The 17408-nt window shown below is 48.6% G+C and overlaps 1 protein-coding gene across 2 annotated transcripts; it reads left to right on the top strand.

The window, feature by feature from the left end:
- The first annotated feature begins 1852 nt into the window (after positions 1–1852).
- Positions 1853–16617, top strand: MYBPHL (myosin binding protein H like). 2 transcript variants are annotated; one of them, NM_001192119.1, is made up of 9 exons: positions 2015–2159; positions 10500–10588; positions 11361–11556; positions 11759–11898; positions 12039–12198; positions 12290–12426; positions 12880–13066; positions 14111–14156; positions 16524–16617. In NM_001192119.1, exons 1-8 carry the CDS (start codon positions 2015–2017, stop codon positions 14119–14121), a joined length of 1065 nt encoding a protein of 354 aa, NP_001179048.1. In that variant the 3' UTR covers positions 14122–14156; positions 16524–16617. The 2 variants fall into 2 exon arrangements, with proteins under 2 accessions (XP_015319338.1, NP_001179048.1); XM_015463852.3 differs by lacking the exons at positions 14111–14156; positions 16524–16617 and having other exon boundaries at positions 1853–2159; positions 12303–12426; positions 12880–12983.
- Positions 16618–17408: the final 791 nt, after the last annotated feature.

Raw genomic sequence — 17408 nt, forward strand, 5'->3', positions numbered from 1 at the left:
GTTGGCCTTTTCTATTTGATTCTTTTGTACCTTCAATTGCAACAAGGAGCTAAAACCAAAAGCTTGAACCAATCTCTTCATCAAAGCATGGGGATAAGAGGGGTGTTTGGAGTACCCTGGTATACCGTCTGGACCTGTAAGGGCTCTGCCTGGTTCAGATAAGAGAAATGCGTCAGAAAGGCCTTTACACCTGAGAGTCCTGACATTAGCACAGTCTCTCACCACCAACCCCAGAGATCAAGTTCCATAGTCACCCTCTTCAGCCATCCTGCTGCTGCTGCTAAGTCGCTTCAGTCATGTCCAACTCTGCGACCCCATAGACAGCAGCCCACCAGGCTCCCCCATCCCTGGGATTCTCCAGGCAAGAACACTGGAGTGGGTTGCCATTTCCTTCTCCAATGCATGAAAGTGAAAGTGAAGTCACTCAGTCGTGTCCGACTCCTAGCGACCCCATGGACTGCAGCTTACCAGGCTCCTCCGTCCATGGGATTTTCCAGGCAAGAGTACTGGAGTGGGTTGCCATTGCCTTCTCCCTTCAGCCATCCTAGCTCTTGATAAAACAGTTTTCCTGGATCCCAAGTGGGTCTACAAGTTGTCCTGGCCCTCAGTCCCAATATAAGTTGCAAAGATGAGTTCTGGGCTTCTGTCCCACGACCCTAGGTAGTAACACAGACTCCCAGGATCCTATTGGCTGCCCCCAATTTGAGGGCCAAAGGAGAAAAATGAGTAAGGAGCTCATTCTTTGAACCATGCTCATTGGTTTCCTTCAAAGAGGGAAAAGGGGGGATGTGGAAACTTGCTACTTTCTACTCAGCTTTGCTATGAACCTAAAACTGCTCTTTTAAAGTCTACTTAAATATATATATATATACATATATATTCACATAAAATATATATTCACAGAGGAGATGCCAGCTTCTGGAAATGAGAAAGGGAGAGTACAATAGGAAATCTGATCTATCCGCTGTACTGCATGGAAGGTGTAAGTGATGGTCTAGTGAGCCTAGAAATCACACAGGACCTTTAGCATGTAACTAACACCTACTGTGCGCTGGCCACTTTCATACACTTTTACCATTTTATCCTCAACATGATCTTGGCATCGTCATGCCTTGTTTCATAGCCCAGGGACCTAAGGTTCAGAGTCCATGATTTCCCCGGGGCCGCCTAGCAGAGGAATAAGGAGCAGAGCCAGGGTCACACTCAAGTCCTCTGACCCCAGGCCCCTGACTCCCCTCTTACAACTGCTGCCTCTCGTTTACTCGTACTTTTATCTCATAGGCAAGGGAGCTTTGAAAGGGTTAAGTGCTGGCCCAACCTAAAAATAGCTTACATTTATCGAGCACTTAGTTGGCTACACACCGCTAAGCACTTCACACAGATTACCTCTTTGAATGCTCACAACAGCCCTAAGACTGTTATCTCCATTTCACAGATGAGGAAACAGACCTAAGAGAGACTGTTGTTACAAGGCACAGCCAATTGGTGATGAAGCCAAAGTGAGTTGGGGGTCTAGCTCCAGGAATTGGAGGTCTGGCTCCAGGGTGCAGACTTTGCCTTCCACTTCCATAGGGCAGGTGGGTGGGGTGGAAAGGAGAGGATGGGGCCCCTTCCTGTGGACTCAGACACCCTTGGATGAACTGGAGATCAGGAGCTGAGATGTCGCCCAGTCCTCCCCCCAGAAGCCAGAGTTCCCATGTGAATGGTCTGAGCAGGGAGGGGCTGTTTGAAGCTCAAGCGCTCCTCTCCCTCCCCAGTGCTGTGTGAGAGGTGTCGTCTCTCTCCCAAGATAACAGGGCCACTGGGCCCTCCTCCTGCAGCTATTCCGGGCTGTGATCTGCTTCCCCTCTTCCTCTAGCCCCCGCTTCATCCCTCATGGGAGTCAGTGGGTGAGAACAGGACAGCCCAGTTACATGACCCTGGGGAGGCCAGGCTGGAGAGCAGGTGCTCAGCCCCTCCCTCACCATCATCAGTGAAAATCTTCCCCTGGAGCCCAGCCTCTGGGTGGCCCAGCATGGAGGCAGCCACAGCTCCAGAGGCAGCCTTGAGACCCACACTGAAGGTGAAAGAAGCCAGCCCAGCAGATGCTGATGGACCTCAGGCTTCACCCCGGCGGGGGACCGGCAGCCCCCTTTCCCAGCTCCTGCCCCCCATAGAAGGTGACTGGTGGGGAGGGGGTAGGCCGGGCAATGGGTGTTGTCCGTGGGTTTTGCAGAGCTAAATGCTTTCATGGGATGGGGACTTAGGATGGAGGAACATCCACAGGAACCCCCACCCCCTCTTTGATGGACTCTTGCTGCTCAACTGCCTCTGCTGGGTTTTTGCTTTTTACCTGAGAAGCCAGTGAATGGTGTTTGTGATACGCTACAGTAACTAATACTGATAGGCTTATATTTTTACCTTTAAAATGTGTCAGTCACAGGGACTAGGAAGACCTGATATATTACTAACATCAGTCAGGGAGGGAAAGAAGGGTGAGATTGTATCCATCTGGACCAGGAGAAGAGGGAAACGAAAAGCTTGGAGCCACGGGGAGGCTGAGTGCTGAACAGATGTGACACTCTGGCCCTCAACAGGGCCAGGAGTCCGAGACCTATCCCAATACCCCCACCGGCTCCCACGGGAAACTCTAGCCTCTCCTAACCCGAGCGCCACAGAACCAGAGACCTTCGAAGAGAAGCATTCTAAGGCTCCTTTTCTGTGGTCTCTGTGAGCCTCTCATCAAAGAGGTGTTTTTTGATCTAAGAGGTGGTGGGTGCCTTGACCAGCCCTGAAATTCCCTGCAGCCCTGCTGCCCACCCCACACCTGGCCCTGGCCCCACAACTGGCCTCTGTAGCTAAGAGACTTCTTAGCTCCCATTGCTGAGTGGCTCCCATTGCTCCTGGCTCAGCCAACCAAGGGAGACTGGTTTTTGCCCTCTCCTGCAAAGAAACACTGAAAAATGTTCCCTGTACAAAGTCCCCACTTGTGGCCCCTTGAAGCCCTAAGTGCAGAGGATGCAAAGACCACAAATGAGACAGCGTGGAATGCCAGGATAGGGAGATGAAGAAAAGACAGGGTCTAGACTCAATTCCCAGGGCTGCCTCCAGCAGCTCCGTGGACCTTGGTGAAGTCAATGGACTTCAGGGCTTCAATTACTCTCTATAAAATGGTGATTATTAGTATCTACCTGATAAGGTAGTTGAAAGGATTGTTGAGATAATCCAAAGTGCTTTTGAAGAGGCCAAATGAAGATGTGAATAGATAATGTATTATTTCCAAGTCAGGAGTAAAGGCTGAGTTCTACCTGCAAACAGGGTTGTGGTGGGAAAGTCCACAGCCTCTATCATCCTATGGAAGACAATGGGTCTTCAGAAGCTGTTTGAATGTCAATGGCCCAGAGCCAACTGAGTTTACCCCCATTAAAAAAGAGATGAAGAGAGCAGAAGTTATTGGAAACATGTTAGGTTGGAATGGTCTTGAGGCAGAAAGCCAGTTTTGTCCCCCAAAAGGCCCAGGGAATAAGCCAGGGTGAGGGAGGGAGAGAGCCAGGACTTCTGACTCCTTGACCACTGGTCTCTACAAAGCCCTGGGAGAGGGTGCTCATCCCCTGATACTTACCCCTCCGGCCACAGGGTGGATGCTGTGGGCTGTCAGCTCCTGACAGCCCCAGCCCATAAGTGAGGCCTGAAGGACCACATTCTTGTGTGTGGTCTCACCCACGGGCATCCCAGAGGCCCCTGACAGTAAAGCCTCCTGGTGACACTGTGCGAAGTGTTTGCATCTGTTACCCATTTGGAAAAAGAGTTCAAATGCTAGCTCTGTCCTGTGACCCTAGGCAAGTCAATCCACCCCTTTGGGCTTCCATCTGTCATCTGTAAATTGAGAGGTAGAATTAAATCAGAATTCTGAACCCTTTGCTGGATATGGATCCCTAGGAAAACCTAATGAAAGCTGTGGGCTCTTGCTTCAAGAAAAATACTCAACAAAGCTCAGGGAGTTCACAGAATTACTGAAGTCTATCCAGAGGTCTTTAAGGGGTGCCATGGTGCTGGCCTGGATGGCCCCCAAGTTCCCTATGAGCGCCAAGGACTTCTCCTTCCTCTTAATGCCTCCTCTTTCTCATAGGGAGTTCTATGGGACCTAGAGAGGCACAAAAGTGAGCATGTGAGCACATGTGAAATAGAACAGGCGTCAAAATATTTGCAACATCAAAATAAACTGCAACTGGCCAACACTGAGCTTTTAGTCAAGAAAGTGCTCTCCATGGCTAAGTAAGTAAGTGGAAGTAGGACGCTGGCACTGGGAAAGCATCCTTTATCACTCTCAGCACACGTGGAGGCACGGTGTCCTGAAGGCCACACTGGGTAGGGGCCAGAGGAGAGCGTTCATGATAGTGAGAGGCCTGCTTCCCTGGTGGCTCAGTGGTAAAGAATCTGCCTGCCTGCCAATGCAGGAGACACGGTCTGATCCCCGGTCAGGGAAGATCCCCCATGCTGTGGAGCAACTAAGCCCATGCCCCACAGCTATTGAGCCTGTGCTCCAAAACCCCGGGGGCTACAACTACTGAGCTCATGAGCCATAACTACTGAAGCCCGTGCGCCCTAGAGCCCGTGCTTAGCAACAAGAGAAGCCACCGCAATGAGAAGGCCAAGCACTGTCAACTACAGAGTAGTCCCCACTCTCTGCAACTAGAGAAAAGTCTCTGCAACAACAAAGACCCAGCACAGCCACAAATAAATAAATACATAAAAATTTAAAATAATAATAATAAGAGGCCACGGGACAGGCTGCATCCTGACACGGAGAAGACGGGACCCTGAGCCCCAGAGGGAGGGCCCGTCTGTAGACCTCAGCTCGATCGCTCCCTGCTGACCCTGGGCCCTCTTTCAGTCTGGGCCGCTCTGTGTCCTCACGCTCAGGAAGCTGCATGCCTAGCCTTGAAGCAACCATCCTCCCTGCCACTCTCCCTTCCTATCCTCTTTCTTCCTTCTACAAATATTTATTTTGTATCTATTATGTGCCAGGCACTGTTAGAAAAATGCACAAAATAGGCAAAAATAATTTCCTTGTAGAGATTACATTCTATGTAAGGAGACAGATAATAAATAAGCAAATAAAATGTATAAATAATGATAAAGTGCTGTGCTGAAAAATAAGACAAAGAAGATAGAAAATGCTGGTATGGGAAGAGTGCTTGCTGGTTTTTGGGTTTTTTTTTTAATAAGTTTGTCTTTTTTTTCCCATTATTTTTTAAAGATCTATTTATTTATTTATTTTATTTTTTGGCTGTGGTGGGTCTTAACTGCTGTCCTTGGGCTTTCTCTAGTTACAGTGAGCCGGGGCTACTCTTCATTGCAGAGCTCAGGCTTCTCATTACATTGGCTTCTCTTGGTGCAGAGCACGGGCTCTGGGGTACACGGGCCTCAGTAGTTGTGGCTTGAGGGCTCTAGAGTACTGGCTCAGTGGTTGTGGCACACAGGCTTAGTTGCTTTGGGGCATGTGGGATCTTTCTGGACCTGGGATTGAGCTCGTGTCCCCTGCATTGTCAGGCAGATTCTTATACACTGCGCCACCAGGAAAGTCCACTTGCGGTTTTTTTTTTTTTCCTAATTTTATTTTATTTTTAAACTTTACATAATTGTATTAGTTTTGCCACTTGCGGTTTTTAAACAGGATATTCAGTGAAAGCCTTGTTAATAAGGTGATTTGAGCAGCAACTTGAGACGAGAGACCAGTGCATGCAGATAATTGAGGAGAAGGTTTTCCAAGGCGAGAGAACAGTAAGTGCGAATGCCCTGAGGCAGGACTGCGCCTCATGGACTGGGGTTGCAGTGGCAGAAGCAGAGTGAGGGAGAGAACGTCAGGTTTGGAGTCCTCCAGGTAGCAGGACCATTGTGAATACCGGTTCCAACTATGAGACAGAGGGGCAGCCAGTGTAGGTTTTAAAACTTTTCTGGCTGCTAAGAATAGGCTGTGTTGTTGTTTTTCAGTCGCTAGGTCATGTCCAGTCCTTTGCAACCCCATGCACTGCAGCATACCAGGCTTCCCTGTCCTTCACAATCTCCCAGATAGGCTACAGGCAAGCCTTAGACACTAGCAAGATCATCAATTACAGTGAAGATTTGGGAGAAGGTATGGAAGTTTTAGAAGAGGAGGATGTGCAACAGTCACCCGGGAGAATAGGAGACTGAAGGAATTAGGGAAGTCTGGCAGAAATGCCAGTGTCTATTTAGAGGTAGTGGCCATCCATTTAAATTGCCTTTTTTTTTTTTTTTTTTTTTTAATGGCTGCAATGGGTCTTTGTTGCTACACACGGGTTTTCTCTAGTTGTGTTGTGAGGGCTTCTCACTGAGGTGGCTTCTCTTGTTGCGGAGCATGGCTCTAGGCATGAGGGTTTCAGTAGTGTGGTGGGTGGGCTCAGTAGTTGCGGCTTGCGCCTTAGTTGCCCTGAAGTATGTGGAATCTTCCCAGATCAGGGATCAAGGCATTGCCCCCTGCTTTGGTGGGCAGATTCTTAACCACTGGGCCACCAGGGAAGTCCTGGCCATCAATTTAAAGTCAGCATGGTTTTGTAATATTTTCCCCAGCCATGCTGGGCTATACGGATGCAGGCACCAAGGGCATGGTAGTTAACTGGGGCTGGGTGTTATTAGGATGTGGAAAGGATTAGGGATTTGAGTGGGTATGCAAGGAGTGAATCTGATGACAACCGTGGAGTCTAAGCTGGGTGAGAAAGAAAATGATAACATTGAGAAGGGTGATGGAGAGTGCAGGGGTGGGAGGATAATGGATCAGAGGTCTCGGTGGGCTGAAGGGTCGCTGCTGGTGAAGCACTAGAGGGAGAGGGTTGGAGGGATGGATAGGTGGTGCTGAGAGTGGGCTGCTTGAAATTCAGATTCTAGAGTGGCTAGACTCCATTCTATTGGCCTAGACAATGACTAAAGGAAGCAAGGGCTGAAGCAGGGGAGGATGAAATCTTTGGAGGAGGGGTAGGCAAGGCTGTGAGGCGGCCCTGCAGGACCTGGAAGGCTGGGTGTTGAGATGTCCAAGAATCTTGACTTCAGCTGTGTTGGAGAGAGTGACACTGAGTCATCAGCATGAGAAGAGGGTGACAGAGTCTTCTCTTCAGAGAAGTGTAAGATGCATGTTATATCCTGTGGATCAACTAATGTTTCTCTAAGAAATGCTGGTACTTTTTGGGTCCATGGAAATCTTTGGAGTGACTGGAAGCCGTAGCTTGCCTTGTGGATTTGCTCTTTCAGTAACCACTTACTCACACAGGCCTGTGCACACACATGCCCTCATAGTCTTACACTCACACACACTCACGCTCATGTACACTTCACTCTTTCAGTGTGTCCATCTTGTTCCCTCACTCTCCAGACCATAATTAAGCCCATCATTCTGAACTGCACAGTCCTTAGGGAATCACTGAAGGAAAGTCGTTAGCCATGTGAAACCAAATTAAGTGAGGATGTTGACAGTTAATTCCCATGAACAGAGAAGGAAACTTCAGCAGGTTTCAGTAGAATTAGGAGGGATTCTCTTTTTTCTTTTTCTTTTCTTTCTTTTTTGTTTTTTTGGCCGAACTGCATGGCATGTGGGACCCTAGTTCCCTGACCAGGGATCAAACTCATGCCCACTGCATTAGAAGCATGGAGTCCTAGCCACTGGATCACCAGGGAAGTCAGAAGAGATTTTCTATTCAAGAGGAGTCAAGATCTCTGGACTTTAAGTAGCTTCCTTCTCCACTAATTTGGGTTTTTTTCTAATTAATTAATTAATTTGGCTATATCAGGTCTTAGCTGTGGCACGAGGGATCTTTGGTTGCTGCACGCAGACCCTCTAGTTGCGGCTCTTGGGCTCAGTTGCTCTGTGGCATGTGTGATCTTCCCCAACCAGGGGTCAAACCCACGTCCCCTGCATTGCAAGGTTGATTCTTAACTATTGGACTACCAGGGAAGTCCCCTTTCTCCACTAATTTGTAAGACAGTATTCTGTCTGAGGAAAATTCAGTGCTAGGAGCAACACAGCTCAGAAGCCAAGGGCTCTCACGGCACTTTTCAAAATGCCTTTTTCCTTAGACTCGTGAAGGGAGAAAACCACACTGCCACTGTCTCAGAACTGGTCTCAGGAAACCAACGTTGTGCTTCAGGGTGGTAATCTTTGGTGCACATCCCTCCTGGCATCTGAGGAGGAGAAAGACCTTGGGTAGCAGGAAAAGCCAGGTTTCTCCAAGGTCAGTACAATTAACACCTCGCCTGACTGTGGATGTGTGAAAAGAAAGGCCCCAGATGAGCCCTGCTATTAACATTCTTAGCAAGGGTCAGATTGCTCTCTTTTGCTGGGCAAACCAAATGCTGGGGTGCGCTGGGAAGGGCTTGCTGCAGCCCAGACACCTGGAGCTGTCACACACTCCTCTGCCACCTCCTGCACTTTGTCAGCAGCTTTAGACTAAAGTCCATCCTCTGCCCTCCCTCCCTCTAGAGCTGGGAGACTGCTGAGAGCAGAATCTTCGCCTGCTCGTCCTCAGACCTGGAACATTCTTGTCACTTAAGTTTGTCCCCTCTTGATCCATCCTCTTGTGAGGGAACCCCATTTCATTTTTTTTTCCTCATGTGGACCATTTTAAAAGTCTTTATTGAATTGGTTGCAGTATTGCTTCTGGGTTAGGTTTTTGTTTTCTTTTTTATGTTTTGGGTTTTGGGCCCCAAGGCATGTGAGATCTTAGCTCCCTGAGCAGGGATTGAACCCACACCCTATGCTTTGGAAGGTTAAGTCTTAACCACTTAACCAGGAAAATCCCAAGGTCCCTCCTAACTCAGAGATTCTATGAGCAGTACAAGGGACATCAGAGCTGGCTTCTCCCTAGCCCTCTGCCCAGCAAAGGTGAGGGGTTCGCTCCCCACCCAGCAGTGGGGAAGCAAGGCCAACAAGATGAGGTTTTGAGCCTCCTTTTCAATTGCCACCCTCTTTTTTCAGAAAACCCTAAAGTCATATCCGCCTGTTCTCAACTCCTTGGTCGCTTGCCAAGATGGCCACAGGAGAGGAACACATCACACAACACTTCTTCTGTTCTTCATGCCCCTCCTCCACCCAAACCGCCAAAGTTGAACAGAGGGCAGCCGAGCGGAGCGGGGTCATTCAGCTGCCGGGGCTCTGAGCTGCCCAGTCCTTGCTGAGGCTCCAGGCCCTGAGCCACGTGGGTGGGACAGCACTCAGAACACGGCCCTGCCCCCAACCTCGCTGTACCACTCAGTCCCTGTGCGTTGGTGCAGAGGGGTGAGGCGCAGCCTAAGACAGCACAAGCCAGGTTGAAATGTAAGCCGCTCGGTGAAAAAGGAAACTAGCCAAATAAAATGGACAGCGTGCACCGAACATTTCTGTCTATATTCATCTACAAAGCCCAAGGAACCTCGTGATGATGATGGGGGTGGAGTGTGGGAGTGAAGTTCCTGGTCTCTGAGCAAGGCCTACAAACTGAGGGGTAGGAAGAGCTTTGTAGAACCTTTGTTTTATTTCCAACTCCACCATTCCAATTCTGCATTATGTAATGTACATTTTAAACAGTTCTATTTGTAAGTAAACATACATGTATTGGGGTGAATGTTAAGGAATGTATTTACAGGGACATGTATGTTATCATAAAGGCTGGAATCTGCTATCAAGCTGCTATCTGCTGGAGAAAGGAGGAGAAAGGGGAGCTCCAGAAGCCTGGAAAACAGAGTAGATTTCAGCCAGGACCCCAAGGGAACCCATCCTCCAACCTTACTCCTGAGCATCTCCTGTCTTCGTCCTGGAAGCCAATAAACATAATTTAATCTCTCTTTCACTGGAACAGCCTGGAAGATCAAGGGGGTGGGGTGAGCAATGGACCTAATCTTTCCGAGATTCTGATTGTACAAAGTGATCTTCCACAGACTGGAAGACACTACACAGGCCCCTGAACAGGGTGGCCTCGCAGAGGAAGGGACCCAGGAACCAGGTCCCCCCACAGTGACATCAGCGCTGTCCTGGTGGGTTCAGAGTGTTGACTACCTCTGGGTCTGGCCCCAAACTGGGAAGTGGGGCTGATACTTGGGGGCCAGGATTGACACTGAAAGTGGCCTTGATAAAGGGAGTGTTGTTGAGGACAAATGTAGAAAAGGAGTGGAAAGACAAACCACTCAGGCTAGACTGGTCCCTGCACAAACAAAATATCTCAGTTGACGAAAAGTCGGTGGTGGAAAGTTACAGATTAAAAGAGGTAGGAGTCAGGCTCACCCTTCAGTGCTCTTTCTGCCTATACTTTAACACTCTCTCTCTCGGATCCTTCAGCTGGTTGCTTATCCCTAAATCTCACTGAGACAACGGTGCCGTCTTCTCATTCCCTGAGGGAGGGCTGAGTTAGCTGAGTGTTGCCTGGGTCACCCGCCTATGGAACACAACTCGATGCAGCATCCACATCCTCTAAACTCTCCTCTTCCCACTACAGGAAGCTCACCTCCCCCCTCTTCTCTATCTTTCCATCATTCAGAGCACCCCAAGATCTGGCTACCTCGGGCCCTCAGGCAGACCTACATCAGGAAGGTTGGAGATACCGTGAACCTTCTAATCCCATTCCAGGTGATCATACCAGGCCCACGTTGAGTCCATGACCAGAGCCAGGCCAGGGTTTTGATTTGGAAACAAAAACCAAGAGTTCTGCTAGTGGGGGGCAGCCATCCTGGCCTTGAATGGAGGGTGCATGTTCCCCAAAGTTTGAGGTGGCCCTTTCATCGGCAATCCTGAGGGGGGTTGGGATCAGGTCAGGTCAGGCCAGGCACGCCTAGGGGATGCTGCAAGGCTAATCCACACCCTTCAGTCAGCAGAGATCTGAGAGCTCTCAGCTTGTGGGGCTCTCAAGAGTCTGGCGGGCATCCCAGGTGGCTCAGTGGTAAAGAACCCACCTGCCAATGCAGGAGATGCAGGAGACGGGTTCGATTTCTGCATCAGGAAGATTCCCTGGAAGAGAAAATGGCAACCCACTCCAGTATTCTTGCCTGGAAAATCTCGTGGACAGAGGAGTCTGGCAGGCTGCAGGCTATGGGATCACAAAGAGTCAGACATGACTGAGTGACTGAGCACAAGAGTCTGGGCAGCTATTGTTAGTCCCAGCTCCCCTGAGTGTCCATGACCTAGACTCCCAGAGGGTGGGAGATGCAAAGCCCTTTCTCATGACCCTGAGACTGTTGCCTAGAGATGCAAGTCCCCTGGGACAGTTCATCAAGCTCTCACTCAAAGAATTTGCAGCTGTGAGTCAAGTCACCATGTGGACCTGGTGGATCTGACCCTTACTGCAGCTGGGAGGGGCGAGGGGCCTCTCGGGGCCACTCACAGTCATCTCCCTATTTCTCAGGGCAAACCCAAACCTCAAGCCATCTGGACGCGTGATGGCTGTGCCTTGGACACCAGTCGTGTGAGTGTGCGGAATGGGGAGCGGGACTCTATCCTCTTCATCAGAGAGGCCCAGCGTGCTGACTCGGGTCGCTACCAGCTCAGTGTGCAGCTGGGCGGGCTGGAGGCCACCGCCACCATTGACATCCTGGTGATTGGTACTGTGGGGGCAATGGGAGACTGGGTGGTCCTCGGGGCTCCCACTTCAGCCTGAATGGGATCTTCACAGAGAGCTGGGGAAGCGGGACTGTGGGGCGCAGTGGAAGGTGGAGGGACGGCTGGCATAGCAGAAGCCCCTCCTGGAGTGATGTCATGGCATGAGCGGTGTGTCATGCCCACAGTCATGCTTGGCCCTTTCAGAGAGGCCGGGCCCTCCTCAGAGCATCAAGTTGGTGGATGTCTGGGGCTCCAGCGCTACCCTGGAGTGGACTCCTCCCCAAGACACGGGCAATGCAGCCCTCCTGGGATACACGGTGCAGAAGGCTGACACCAAATCTGGGGTGAGGCCTGGCTGGGAGAGAGGGAGGGAGGAATACAAACCTCCTGGAATGGGGCTCTGGTGACTCCATGCGGTTGGCTGGGGATCAGTGAATTCCCTGAACAGGGGTCTCACTCCCTGTGTGTTGTGGGGAACCTGCAGCTGTGGTTCACTGTGCTGGAGCGCTGTCGCCGCGCCAGCTGCACGGTCCCCAACCTCATCGTCGGCAACTCCTACACATTTCGAGTCTTTGCTGAGAACCAGTGCGGGCTCAGCGAGAATGCCCCCATCACTGCTGACCTGGCCCACATCCAGAAAGCAGGTAAGGCACCACCAGGACTCAAAGCTGTGAGGAGTTAAGGAGAAAGAGTTGGAGAGGGATGGGGCCCTCAGGCATTTGTTGCTCCCCTCAGCTACTGTTTACAGGACCGAGGGCTTTGCCCAGCGAGATTTCTCTGAAGCCCCAAAGTTCACCCAGCCCCTGGCAGACTGCACTACAGTCATCGGCTACGACACCCAGCTCTTCTGCTGCGTCCGTGCCTCCCCCAAGGTGAGCAGGGAGGTCTGTGCATGGCTGGCCTGTGTTACTTTCTGCCTGCTGAGGAACATTGTAACCAAAACATTTATTCCTGTCACCTTCACAGCATGTTAGGTAGGAACTGTCAGAGCACTGGGGCTCAAGACAGGCCAATGGGGATAATGTTTCCAGTTTGCCTTTTTAATGTTTGTTCCTCATACATGAAGATGATGTCACTTAATGTTGCTGCTGCTGGTGCTAAGTCGCTTCAGTTGTGTCCAACTCTGTGTGACCCCGTGGACTGCAGCCTACCAGGCTCCTCCGTCCATGCGATTTTCCAGGCAAGAGTACTAGAGTGGGTTGCCTTCTCTGGTCATTTAATGACCTGCTAGCAACTGGGCACGAGGTTCCAAGCTGTCTCTCTGGTAGGGGCGATGGAGTTGTGTTGGTATCTTCTTACTCTCCCCCCTCATCTTTATCTTCCAGCCAAAGATCATCTGGCTGAAGAACAAGATGGATATCCAGGGCAACCCCAAGTACAGAGCCCTTACTCACCTGGGAATCTGCTCCCTGGAAATCCGCAAGCCTGGCCCCTTTGATGGCGGCATCTACACCTGCAAGGCGGTTAACCCCCTGGGGGAGGCATCCGTGGACTGTCGGGTGGATGTGAAAGGTAAGGGCAGATCTGTCACCTTAGGGTGCAAGCACCTCCTCACTCCCTAGGTGGAAAATCTGAGGGCAGAGACACAAGCCTAGAAGGAGAAGGGCTTGGGTGGCTTCCCCTTCAGGCCTTCTCATCACTGTCGTCATCAGGATGTATCTGAGGAGCCGTCTTTATTATCCACTCTTTCATTTTTCACCATCGTAATTCTGTAATTTAGGAAGAATCGCTATTTCCGCTTTGCAAAGGAGAGACCTGAAGCACAGGGAGGTGACTGGTCAGTTTACTCTGGATTTCCAGTGTTGGGTAGTTGAGGAGTTGGCACTGTGGCGGAAAGAGGCCAAGACTCCTGGACCTCACCCAGATTGTTTTCATTCAACTGTACAATCTTTTGACTCAATCCCAGAGAGCTGCAGCTCTTTGTTGGGCATTTAGACTTTCATCTCCAGTTGTTAAACAGAAATACTGCATAGTCTCTCTACCTCTTTTCAAGCATTCACTTATTTATCCATTCCTGTCACCTTGCTCAGATCACCATCATTACATTTATTTTTGATTTTATTTTTATTTATTTGGCTGTGCCAGCAGGATCTTCCATCTTCATTGCGGCATGCAGGATTTTTAGTTGTGACATGTGGGATCCAGTTGCCCGACCAGGGATCAAAACCAAGCAGCCTGCATTGGGAGTGTGGAGGCTTAACCACTGGACCACTAGGAAGTCCCCATCATTGCATTTAGAATATTGTTTATAATGCTCTATTTACTGATCTGTTTCCCCATAAACTATGAGGACTTTGAGGGCAGAGACCATCTTATTGGCCTTTGTCCCCCAGTGTTTAGCCCAGTTTATGACACACAGTGGGCCCTTTCTAAGTGCATGCAGCGTGAATCAGAGCTGAACGGGCCATTACATGTCCTATTCTTCCCTCTGCATAGATTCCTAATTAGCTCCATAGACTTCTCCCAGACCTGAAAGTATATCCCTTGTTGATGTTCTCAAAGGTGTCCCAGAGATTTCTGAGATGTTAACAATGAGAAATGTCTGAATTCTTGCAGCTCCTAATTGAGGCACCCTAAGCGGAAATGGGTAACTCTGAGGAAGGTAAGGAAAGAGGGACAGGGGGTCTGAGTGGAGGATTTTATGTTTATGGTTAGTGTTGTTGAATCTGGGACAGATATGTATTCCTGACCTTTCAACCACACACTCACTGGCAACCACTTTTTTTAATAGTTTAATGTATTTTAATAGCAAACATAGCCAGAAGGCAGACAACATTACAAACATGTACTTGCATGTAGGGCAACTCAGAAAAGTATACTGAATGGATGGAATCTACTGTATAATTAAAATGCTATAAACAGCATTTAGTTGAAGTCAATAAGAAATTTGCTTGTTTTAAAAAATCCAAATGCTGGCATTGTCCAGAAAAATTTAACTGGTTTATTTATTTATTCTCTTTCACTTTTATTTTTTGAATTATGGAAGTATGATAGCACATTTACAGGAGACTTGGAAAATACAGAACAAAGTTACATATAGTTCCACTATGACAGGTTTATTTATTACTGCTATAAAGTTGAACTGCTGAATCTTGTTTACTGAAACATTTTGACTTGCATTAATGCTTTATGGTCCCACATTTATCTTAAAAATTCACACAGAAATGAAAACGGAGAAACTACCAGTACCTGATTTCTGTCCCCCATTTTTCCACTTGCAAACATATACTTAGGTACCTTTTGACTCAATAGAAAAAAAGTAATGTTTAGAACTACCAATAGCAGGAAGAAGAGAATTTCTTTTTTAAAGAATGAAATGTATCCATCACAGTGCATTCTTAAATAGGTTCTCCACGTTTGTGGTGCTAGCTGGATGTCTTTGGTATAATTGTTACACGTTTGGCAAGAATAACACAAAGGTTGATATTTTCAAAAAGGCCGAACAGATAGGCCTAGTTTGCCTCCTGTGAAGCACAAATAGCTGCACTCTAGAGGCTCAGATCTGTTTTGAGGTCCTGGGCAATTTTCTGCACCAGACGCAGAAAGGGAAATTTGCTCATCTAATGACTTCTGCTGCTGCTGCTGCTGCTAAGTCGCTTCAGTCGCTTCCGACTCTGTGCAACCCCACAGACGGCAGCCCACCAGGCTCCCCGTCCCTGGGATTCTCCTGCTGCTAATGACGCCTAATTTCACGGAGTGCCAACAGTACCAGTCCTGCTAACGATGAGGTTTCTTTACCCCTCCAGTAGAGGGCGCAGCTTTTGTAGCCAGTTGCTTTACCAGCCATGGATTTGAAGGCAGTCTTGAGTCACCCTATAGAGACCTCCTTAATTATGCCCCCTTCTCCTTGGCTGGAGCTCTTTGAGCTAGAGGCAGTGCTAGCATTTGAGAGAGATGGCAGAGCAGCTGCCACTGTGTACACAATTCTTTTCTTTTAACCACTTTTCTTGTAAGTGAATAAATACTATCATCCATGTGGAGGAAATTTACTATAGATGAGGTCTACTTTTGTCTCAGCCTCCATCTATCTGTACTCCTCAAGCTGATGTTAGGAATTAAACTTAATGGTCTTCTGAAGAAGAGTAATACCATCTACCTAATTATAAGGGGGAGGGATGGGGGGATCTGTGGGAAGGTGCTGTAAGGAAAGGCATCAAGGAAACAGTCAGGAGTGGAGGATGGTGGAGGTCACGGCCTCCACCTCCTCACGGCAGAAAAAGAGAGAAGATGTTCCTGTCAATAAGTGTTTCCACCAGAGTATGTTAAGCATGATGAAAAACAGATTAGTTTGCTTGCTTTTTGCTTTGAAGCTTTGGGATTCCTTCCCTTCCAAGAGAAGAAAACCACTGTTATCCTTATATGTCAATAATAATTGAACATGTGGGTTATGCGGTCCCAAGCAGCACATTATTGACAAAGGGCAACTTAGATTGTCATGTTGAACTTGACAGCTCCTTCAAGACTCTACATCATTCACAGTAGAAATGTTGTGTACAAGCTGATGTGGAAAGGAAGCTCATGAGAAAATTAAAGAGAACTGGTTCCCAACGTCTCCTCTGACTTGCAGCTCCTGGCTCATGAAACCCTCGAGTGAATTCCATCCCAGAAGCCATTTATTTAAGCCTCTCACTGCTCTATAGCAAATGAAAACCCTGAGGGATGCATTAAAATGCAAACTTCTCAGGAGAGCTCTCTCTGCCAGTTGGCTTGCACAGTCAGTTCTCTCGCCATCCCTCAGTTCCCTCTCTGCGTTAAGGTTGAGGTTAATGACATTGTGTTGGTGTTATCCTTGTTACTGTTAGTGGCCCTTTCCCATCTCTCCCAGTCAGTGCCAGCAACGAAGCAGGGTAAATGGAGAATTCAGAGCACAGGATGCAGAGAATGTGAATGGGTTGCCTCAGCAGCCTTGATGCACTCTGGCTGTTGGCTGTTATGGCCACAACATACCCTCTCTTTTCTGTGCCTCCAGGAAGCCTGTGGCGAGACTGTGTTCTTAAGAAGCTCCAGCACAGTGTCTGTTTGGACTAATCTAAATAAAAGTGTGGCTCCTCAGTGCAAAAGTGTCCATCTGTTTGAGGCTTTCTATATAGAAAACCACTGAGAAAATTGCAATCCTTTAGCCAGCCTTATGGAATCTCTGGACCCTCAAGCCTCCTCTTTCTCTTCCTATAGCCATGTTCTCTTCCACAGAGATCCCTAACACTGTCCTTTTCTCTAGACAGTCATGACAACGCTATACAGTATCGGGTGCTCAAAGGGATGTTAAAGATGACCTGCCCTCTTCCTCTCTGCGCTTTCCAGTGTAAGTTGGAAAACTGGATGCAATTCTATCATAGAGAAACAGACAACAGGATACATGAATACACACATAGCTAATTAAAGACAGAGCACTAAAACCTGAGGGCTGGGACACAGTGAAGAAAGTGAAGCAGAGCCTAAATAAGCCCTAGAGAAAGAATAAAGGTGATGTGCTCTTGCTTACATGTTTTCATTTCTATAACAAATAACATACTGAAGGCATTCTGTGGTGGAATCTGCAGAAGATAGTGATAATTCCTCCCATCCTGGTATGGGCATGGTGCTCTTCCCATCCAGAATTGGAGTCTGTTTCTTTCCCCTTGAATCTGGCTGACCAGGTGACCTGTTTTGACTGAAAGAACATAGTGGAGGTGATGCTATGCCAGTTGAGAGGTCTACTAGTTTCTGTTTGTGCTTTTGGAAGTCATTGTGTACGTAACTGACCGGCTTCCCAGCCAATCATGTGCACAATTAAAGAATTGTCATGTTCCCAATTAAAGAATCTCATCATAGACTGCTGAATTATGGGAGGCCCATGAAGGACAACCAAGAATCC

The sequence above is a fragment of the Bos taurus genome, chromosome 3, assembly GCF_002263795.3.
Source record: "Bos taurus isolate L1 Dominette 01449 registration number 42190680 breed Hereford chromosome 3, ARS-UCD2.0, whole genome shotgun sequence".
NCBI lineage: Eukaryota > Metazoa > Chordata > Mammalia > Artiodactyla > Bovidae > Bos > Bos taurus.

What these genes read in the sequence shown, in the direction of transcription:
- MYBPHL (NM_001192119.1), top strand. Translation starts at nt 2,015, where the DNA reads ATGGAGGCAGCCACAGCTCCAGAGGCAGCCTTGAGACCCACACTGAAG. An exon ending in GCTCCTGCCCCCCATAGAAG is followed by an intron (nt 2,160 to 10,499) that starts GTGACTGGTGGG and finishes TCCATCATTCAG; the next exon opens with AGCACCCCAAGATCTGGCTA. An exon ending in GCGTCCGTGCCTCCCCCAAG is followed by an intron (nt 12,427 to 12,879) that starts GTGAGCAGGGAG and finishes TTTATCTTCCAG; the next exon opens with CCAAAGATCATCTGGCTGAA.